General features: G+C 39.1%; 1 protein-coding gene across 1 annotated transcript; it reads left to right on the top strand.

The window, feature by feature from the left end:
• The first annotated feature begins 3959 nt into the window (after positions 1-3959).
• Positions 3960-8910, top strand: LOC105934263 (beta-2-glycoprotein 1). The gene is made up of 8 exons (XM_012874167.3): positions 3960-4082; positions 4203-4382; positions 4660-4756; positions 4848-4924; positions 6443-6628; positions 6807-6986; positions 7219-7416; positions 7575-8910. The coding sequence occupies exons 1-8, from the start codon at positions 4019-4021 to the stop codon at positions 7682-7684; spliced, it is 1092 nt and encodes a 363-aa protein (XP_012729621.2). The 5' UTR covers positions 3960-4018; the 3' UTR covers positions 7685-8910.
• Positions 8911-8932: the final 22 nt, after the last annotated feature.

Genomic DNA, 8932 nt, shown 5'->3' with positions numbered 1-8932 from the left:
GAGACTTTCCGCTTCCTCTGGCTGCCTCCAAATCAAAAGCCGAGCCTTTTTTTTTTTCATGTTTCGAGGGGGAAACGCATGAGTTCCCAAACAAAATCAGCTGTCCCGAAAAAAAAAATGGCCCCGGAGAATTTCTATAATGTGGCTATAAGGTAAATGTAACCCCACTTGAAGCGTTTTAGGATTGCACTTCGAGTCATACAGATCGTTTATAAACTTTGAATTAACGCACAACTTCATGCTTCCCTGTGGTGTGGCTAAACGTGCAGACCCATTTTCTCTTCTCGCAGCCACTTTTTCAAAACGAGAAAGGCAAGAAGACATAGCTTTCAAGTGTGGCAGATGTGTGTATATCATTCCAACTTTAGAAATTGCTTTTAAAACATAGATCCTCCTCTTCCTGGCCACATTTACAGCCCGGAGCAACATAAAAACCTTATTCATGCACATATAGGCTTTGGGCTATCCTTCATGTCTTCCTGTCATTTTAATTATGTCATCAATAAGCAATGCAGACGTCTTCGAGTTCCTGTTTTTAAGCTTGGTTAAATTCCTCATATCACCAATTCACAACACATGTTAACTCAAGGCACTTTACAAGTCACGCAGGAATCCCTGTTCTCTTATATAGAAATAATATGTGATCAAATAAATCTAGTTCTGGTGTTTTTAAAAAAAAGAAATGAAACGTGTCTTAAAAAGGGATCAACATTGCAGGCATATTTGATCCTATATGAGCTGACTTCAAGTTTGACTTTTGTGTGATGGCAATTTGTGAACCTATCAAATAAATAAAACTGAACAAAAACTAAACTTATACCCATGCAAGCCAATGATATTGACAAATATAGTTTCAACTGCGTTTCCAATGGTATTGTAATTATACTACAATACAAGCTTTTAATGCATGTATTCTCTCCTTTGGGTCTTATTTAAGATAAATAACATATCTTGTGAATTTGATACCAATTAAAACTAATGAGGGGAAGAATTTAAACTATCTAAACCTTATTGGTGCTATTGTCAAAAAAGACATCTCCAGTGATGGTCACTGATTTAAGAGATCTAAGGACACGTCTGGCTCAGGATGCACGGAAAGAAGCAACGATCAAATTGTGTAAGGGCTGCAACAACTCTTGTAGTATTTAGATAACTATGTTGTTTATTAAACAACAGAATAACCAGTTTTGGCTTGTGGCCTTTTATCGGGGTTACTGTGTTACTGGTTTGAGCAAGAAAACATTCAGTTCAATTCAATTTTATTTATAAAGCGCTAATCCACAACACAAGTAATCTCAAGGCACTTTAAAAAGTCAGTTCAAGCAAATCATACAGACAGATTGGTTAAAAGGTTTACTATCTAAGGAATCCCAATAGATTGCATCGAGTCATTGACACGCAGCATTCATTCTCCTGAAAGAGTGGAGCCACAGCGGACAGTTGTCTGCACTGTCGATGGCTTTGCAGCAATCCCTCATACTGAGCATGCATAAAGCGACAGTGGAGAGGAAAATTCCTCTTTAACAGGAAGGAACCTTCAAACAGCAGAACCAGGCTCAGTGTGAACGGCGTGAATCAGATCTTAATCCTCCACGGCACAAACTTTCATGTTTTCACCGGCAGTGAAATGCAAGCATAAAACACCACTGTTGTCTTTAAAGAAGACAAAATGTTTTCTGCATATTCAACAGCCAAAACTGATCCTAATCCTTAACTTTGAAAAAAAAATGTAGCCAACTATTAAAATGTATTGCAGTCAAAAGCAGCACGGTGTGTAATAAAAAATAAGCACTTTCAAACAGCTCTGACGCGAGCCTGTGCAGCTTTTAATCCCCCTGCTATGATCGAATCCTCTAAGATACAAAGCATGAAAGCATCACACGGCCACCTTTGAAATCATGCAGGTGAGACAGGGATTCGCCTGCGTGACGCAACACAAAGGGCGTCTGTGGAGCCAGTTTGTTTTGAAGAGCCAACTTCCGGCCGAGCTCCTGCGTGCCGTCGCTTAACTTGACTCTTCTTCGCTCCTCTTCCTCCTTTCTCGCTCCGGCTGATGTCACGCAACAGGATCCGCCGTGGGGAGGGAGGGAGGGAGGAGGCCCCGGGTCCCGCTGGAAGAACGAGGCGGGACGCGTCACCGTGTGGGACAACAGGGCATTACACTCTCCCTGAGTGCAGGAGACGAATGGTTCAGAGTATGTTTCCCATGTCTGCTTGATCACAAAATATGCACGTTTTTATGCAGGTTTGTATAAAGCTGCTGCATGGATAAGATCTGCTTTGTTCCCAGATAAACACCCACCTCCAGCATGACAGATCAGACCCACCTCCTTTCATTAATGTGTGGAAAAGGTTGGGAATGTTTCTTCTTCTTCTTCTTCTTTTGTGCTGTGTGGATAAATACTGAGGTCCTAATCATAGTGCAGACTTATACTGACCACAATTACATCAGCCGAGTTGCAGTACCGCTTTGATGTCAAATGCCCTTTTGAGCTACATAAGCTGATAAATGAATGGAGCCGTGGGCTGTGGCTTTCTAGCTAAACAAACAGAGCTCACATGTTATTTGGCATAAGTGGCGTTCATGGTTCCGACTCTGGCTGCAAAGACCCTGGAAAGTTTGCTTCCCCTAAACCTGGGTCTTTGCAGAAAGCTGTTCCTGTTATGCAATTATGTGTCACGATCCGGTTGAAGGAGGACGCAAAGCGAAGACCGTGGTAGTGGCAAAAAAGTTTAGTGAGGAAAACAAAACTTACTATGTCCAACACGCAAGGAGAAGTTCAGGAACTGGACTACCGCAGAACAGTGAGATGCAGAGAGAGGATGCAAAGGAAAATCAGATAGAGCAACAGGGAGCATGAGGCCAAAGGATGAAACCAGCGAGGAACCGAGAGAACGGGAGAAAATATATGCAAGGGTGGAGAAAAGTGAGGGAGAAACCGATGACTGTTAACGGGAGGAGATGAGAAACAGCTGAGAAAACACATGGAAGGAATCAAAGAGGAAATACAAAATGTGCATAGGATGAACTAAGAACATATTCCTCAAAAGTATGAACTAAACTGGGAGCAACTAGAAAGAAAAAATTTACAAAAAAGGGACATAAAAAAAAATCCAAAAACTCAAACACCTAAGAATAATAAGCATAAAGAAATAACTAAAGAAGGCAAAGGCCCAGGTTTTATTTTTCCTCTGCTTTGCATTTGCATTTCCCAGATAGACAACAAAAGTCGATTGATATTTTTATGCACAACTCAGAGGGTGGGTTTAATTAGTAATGTAACATTGAAACAACAACATGATATGGATTTTTTACTATGCTTTTGAATTTGAATTTTACTTCTCCAATTTCTTTGCAGTGTTTCCTAAAACTGATAGAAATCTATTTGCAATGGGCAGCACAAATAAACTCAATTGGATTTTTTTTTTATTATTGACTTGAATTCCCATAAAGTTCACTGACCTAGAGTCTCATCCCCCTTGTTATACTGAAGTCAAATACTTAAAAAATGACCCGAGGTACACGGGGACACCAGTGCAATCCATTAGCCTTAAAAATCTGAAGGGAAAGAAAGTCAAAGAAGTAGAGACGGATTGTAGGCCTGTTTGTACGCTGCAGAACTGAAACCACACTGGTTATATTACCGATAACAATCAGTTTATGTAACACAGATGTTGAAGATTTTTTTATTTAACTCAAAGTTTTTTCTTTTCAGTATAAAGAATTCTCTCAGTAAAACCTCTTTTTTTTACAATAAAATTATTCCTCTTTTTCACTTGATAAGATTTCACATGACGCAGTCTGTCTGCTGCTTGCTCTTGTACCCGATCGAGGTTATCAATCAACATTTAGTCAAACACGGCTGTATGCGTGCTGCATGTGAACTTTGTGCTCAATCAATAGCAGTTAGAAGTTGCATTTGATTGGAGGAGGCCATCACTGCAGCCAGTACCAAATAGCTCTCATCCAGTAGTCCCCCTCCCAGGGGACACAGAGCTGATTCGACGCTCCGACAAGATGGCTCCCACATTGCTGCTTCTCAGCCTTGCAGCTATTTGCGCAACTGTAACACCTGCAAAAGGTACGTTTGCAGATTGGTAATTTATCTCAAATCAAAGTTCTTGGGCTTTATAATGTTTTTATAGATGCTTTTTTTCCACAATTGCTGTCTCACACGTTCTTTTCACCTTTCTCCAAACAGTTTGTGGCCGGCCTCGTATCTCTGACGGAGTTGATGTTTCTTCCCTGAAACGTGTGTTTGAGATTGGAGAGGATGTGACCCTCTCATGCGAGCAGGGCTATCTGCCTTCCACGGCAACACCTCCCAGAATAACCTGCACAGCTACGGGAGAATGGACACCGGCAAACCTGGCATGTTCCCGTAAGTCAAGGCCTCACTTTCTGTTTTAACTCTGTAGTTGACATCTTACAACTTAAATCCAGCGATCAGGACGTGAACCAACGAAGACCAAATGCTGCTTTGTCCACCCCTCCCCCACATCCCACTCCCCCCACCCCCTCCATTTCATGATCATGATATAGTAAAAAAAAAAATGTTGATGCTGAACCTTCAGTTTATTTCTCTGCGGGTTGTCCTGTTGAGATAGCAATGCTGTGAAGACATTTAATAGATGTGCCGTTTATCTTCTTTTCTGTAGCTAAGATGTGCCCGATACCCAGGCCATTGCAGCCATTTGCAAAAGGGAGGGTAGAAGCTCCTTTTAAAAGTGTGCTTAACTTTTCATGTGATGATGGGTAAGAAAAAAAAAGTTTAAAAAAAAAAAACAAGTTCATAAATTCTTCAAGACTGTGACCGAAGATTATTAAAGAAATGTTTTGTCATCAGGTACGTCATGATAGGGGCTAATGAAAGCAAGTGTTTACATGATGGCACCTGGAGTAATCCACCTCCTCTCTGCAAAGGTAAAACATATTAACCACATCCTACTAGCTTTATTCATAATGCACATTTAAAAGATCCAGGTTGACCAAAGTACTCTATATATTTATTTAAAACAAAATTAAGTATAAAACATAATGATAAATTCTGTAATTCAATTCAAAATGTGAAATTCATAATACATAGATTCTGCTGTTAATTTGATGATTATGGCTGTGCATTCAGTTTCTCTAAAAACTAGAATTTTACAATTTAATACAAATAAAAAAAACATTTTATTGCCTATTATGTTAAAGCATTCGCAATCATATGAAAGACTGCTGACTTGACAGTTGACAGTGATGCAAGGAGGGAATGCCACACTAAGGTAATTGCTAAAGAAGCTAGCTGTATCCAAGCACAATAATGGAAAGTTGAGTGGAAGGATAAAGTCTGGTAGAAAAAATTAAGTAAGCAATATTGACAACAGGCTTGAGAAGAGTGAGAGGCAAACCCCTGTTTAACACTTTGAGGGATATTTACAAGGTGTGAAAGTTATGCTGGAGTCATTGCTTTTAAAGCCACCACACAGAAATATCGAGAACAACTGTCTTATTTACTGTGTTAGGCCACAGCTGAGCCAAAAACAATAGAATCTTACCTGGGTTAACAACAAAACAACAACTGACCGTGGTTCAGTGGTTCAATGGTTCAATGTGCTCTTTTCAGGTGATAGTAAGTTTATTTTCAAATCAAAGATCCCAGAGACTGGGAAAAGAGATCTTACAATCTTACATAGTTTTAGCGAGGGTTTAATGATTTAGTGGTGTTGGTCCACCAGTCTACAAGAAAATTAAAAGCTTCCTTCGGATGTTCTGCAAGTCACTTACAAATTTTTAAGTGAGTAATTTTGAGAATCTGGTGCTTCAAAGTGGATACCAATGTGAATATTTTGTTCACGTTGGTATTTCATTAAAGGCAGAAGAGAATAAGCCCAATGACAGAGCCCTGAGGAATACCAACAACAAACACCTATAACATGACAAGAACAGGACATGGGCCACAAGCAGAAAAACAGGCAGCAAAACTGGGATGTACAATCTTGGCAACGGGCAATTTATTAGGATCCAGAGCAGAACAGCACAAGAACATGTGAGCTGATATACAGAGGCAGGGGTGGAGAAATGACAAGCAAACCAGAAGAGCTATCAGAGGAGATGTGCAGCAGCTGTGGTAGAAGGGAAACTGGGAAGCTGAGGGAGAGAGACTACTTAACACAAAAAGAGCTCAACAGAGACACAAAGAAACTATCAACCAAGGGGAAAAGATAAACAGAGATGTAAAATAAATAAATCCAATAACACAAAAGCATGAACTAATATAACAAGATTTAAATGAACATTAATGAACAACAAGAAAATACCGAAAACACAAACGGCAGAATAACAACACCCAAACACCTGGAGATCATGAAATATGCAGTTTTAAAGAACATATTTATATTTTTTTCCACAGTATTTTTATGGATCTTGTGATACAAAGTGCTTATTTCAACCCAACAGGCGTGAACTGTCCACTACCCAAGCCACCGAGAGAGGGCAGAATAGTCCATGATAAGCCAGTAGCAGGAACTGCAACTATTTATGGACAAGGCTGGACATATGAGTGCAATCCACCCAAAGCACCAACTTATGAGAGAGGGTCCTGCATGGCTGATGGTAGTGCAACTGAACCGCCAGTTTGTCGAGGTAAATCCAGATTTGTGATGCATAACATCTGTATGAATGTAGGAGATGATATGTTCCCAGTATACTCATAATATAGGCAAGGTTTTTTCTCTCCATCATCAACTGCTGCACTAAAATGCCAAAGTTGTGTTGCTTGATAAAATAATAATAATAATTTATATTATAATTATTATTACAGATGTGAGCTGCCCCATTCCAACAAACGTACCAAACGGGGTCATCACATTTGCTGTGATGAGGCAACACGGGTACAAGGAGAAGGTTAAGTATTCCTGCAATGAGCATTATACTCTGGAGGGTGAGGCTGAAATACAGTGCCAAAACACAGGAAACTGGTCATCAAAGCCAGTCTGCAGGGGTGAGTCATGAGAAAATTAGATCTCACTTCAAGCTTCTCTATATTTATGTAGCTCTGCTGGGAGAGATTCCCAAGTCGGAATGTCTCAATTTTTCAGGCTGTAGAAAAAAAAAACTCACCTGCAAAACAATATTGCTGTTTATATTGCATGAAATGAGTTTGCTGTTTCGTGTCAACATATTTTGAATGGTATTTTACATGTTTTTTTTTTTTATTTATTTTTTTAACCCAGCTCCCTGTACAGTTGGCATCAAAAGAGGCCGCATCTTCTATAACGGCAGAAAGCTCTGGATTGAAGACCTGAAGCCAAACAGAGTGCTCCATAAAGAAATAGTTGTCTTCTATTGCAAGAACAAAGCTGAGAAGTGTGGCTACACTGTGGCCAGCACCTGTAACGATGGAAACCTCCCCATCCCCGACTGCTTTGAGGGTGAGTCAATGCAAGCCAGAAGACTCTGCATAAAACTAGTCAAATCAAAACAATTAAGTTACAATGAACAAAACGTATTAAAACGTCTCATAAATATCTTCATAATGAGATGACAATGATTATAGTAGAATGTCTCTGTGTTGTTTTTTTTCTTACAGAACCAGGCAGAATAGAGTACAACCTAAAGTCTAAAAACCTTGCATCAGAAATCAGAATGTGTGCGGCACCACCCACTGCAAGCCCAACAAGCCCACCGAGACCTGCGTGACAGATTCAAAGAGCCAATAGCTGCGAAACGGGCTGAATCATTTTCTTAATGACCCTTGGTTTTGTTAATTTAGACTGGCAACAAATAAATGGAAGATGATTAAAGCAAGCCAAGAAAATGTGTGTTAATAAAATGTTGACAGAGATGAGTTATGAAAGCTGTGAAATTCTAATGTGCGATCATTTTAATCCAGTAATGCCAACTCACATGCCAGTGCCATCTCGAGGTCCAGTTCATTTCTGATTCTTCAGAAATGTACGATAAATCAAACGCATACCAAGAAAATTCAATCATCATGATAGAACAGGTCCAATGCAATTTAATTGATATGAGACAGTGTAAATCAGATTAAAATATGAATTTGTCAAAGGTTGTCGGTGTAAGGAATGTGATGACAGTGAGAAAGGGATGACTTTTATCATGTAGAGGATTCCAGCAGACATACACTAAAATAATAAAAAAAAAATGTCCAAATTCCATCTATGGTTTTGATTTTTTTTTTAAGAAAAATTAAAAAAAAATTGGTAAATTGTTCTAAGCAAAAAGTCTAAGCAATTGAGAATAAGTAAATCTGCTTTATGACTAGTATAAATAAACAGGTGTCGCTTAGGCTTTACAAAACTGGATAAAAGGAAGGCTGCTGTAGTATTATGTGGGAGTAAACGATTCCATAAAAAACATGAAGGCCAAGTGTCTCAGGTTTTCGCAGAAAGAGGTTCATGATGAAGATCTAAGCTTCTTAGATTGTACCATTTCCAATTAACGGTGTTTCTCCTGGTTTTCACCTCCACAGTATGTCACTTTTGCCTTTCTGTGCTAAAAATTCTGACATCTACAGATGGCAGCAGAAGTCCCTCGTGGCATACTCAAGAATAATGGCTGGCAAGACAATTCTACAAACCTCTAAACATCGTCTAAGAAATGAATTTGAGCATTGTGACAACGGCAACATTACACACGTTTCCTAAGAAGATTAAGCATTTCATTATCAAACTAGGTGTGTTATTTTCTGTCTTAATTCTCATATTACTAATAGTATCTGATTGAGAACTTGAGAATGAAATATCTCTTTATGAGAGTACAATTCCCTTTATAATATGTGTGCTCAGTAACATGATGCTGTTGTGGGTGGAAAAGAGTTCATATTTATCTAAAGAAAATAAAAATACAGTTAAATTCATCTGAGATGGTCCATACTTGATCCAAATAAAGACCTGATAAAAACATGTGTCAGCTGATTTCCTGTCA

This window comes from Fundulus heteroclitus, chromosome 13, assembly GCF_011125445.2.
Source record: "Fundulus heteroclitus isolate FHET01 chromosome 13, MU-UCD_Fhet_4.1, whole genome shotgun sequence".
Classification (NCBI taxonomy): Eukaryota; Metazoa; Chordata; class Actinopteri; order Cyprinodontiformes; family Fundulidae; genus Fundulus; species Fundulus heteroclitus.
This window is presented reverse-complemented; position numbering and strand designations above follow the sequence as displayed.

Bases quoted from the DNA above. Each gene is read 5' to 3' on its own strand.
- LOC105934263 (XM_012874167.3), top strand. From the start codon at position 4,019: ATGGCTCCCACATTGCTGCTTCTCAGCCTTGCAGCTATTTGCGCAACT. The intron at 4,757-4,847 runs GTAAGAAAAAAA...TTTTGTCATCAG, and splicing joins AACTTTTCATGTGATGATGG to GTACGTCATGATAGGGGCTA. The intron at 7,417-7,574 runs GTGAGTCAATGC...TTTTTCTTACAG, and splicing joins CATCCCCGACTGCTTTGAGG to AACCAGGCAGAATAGAGTAC.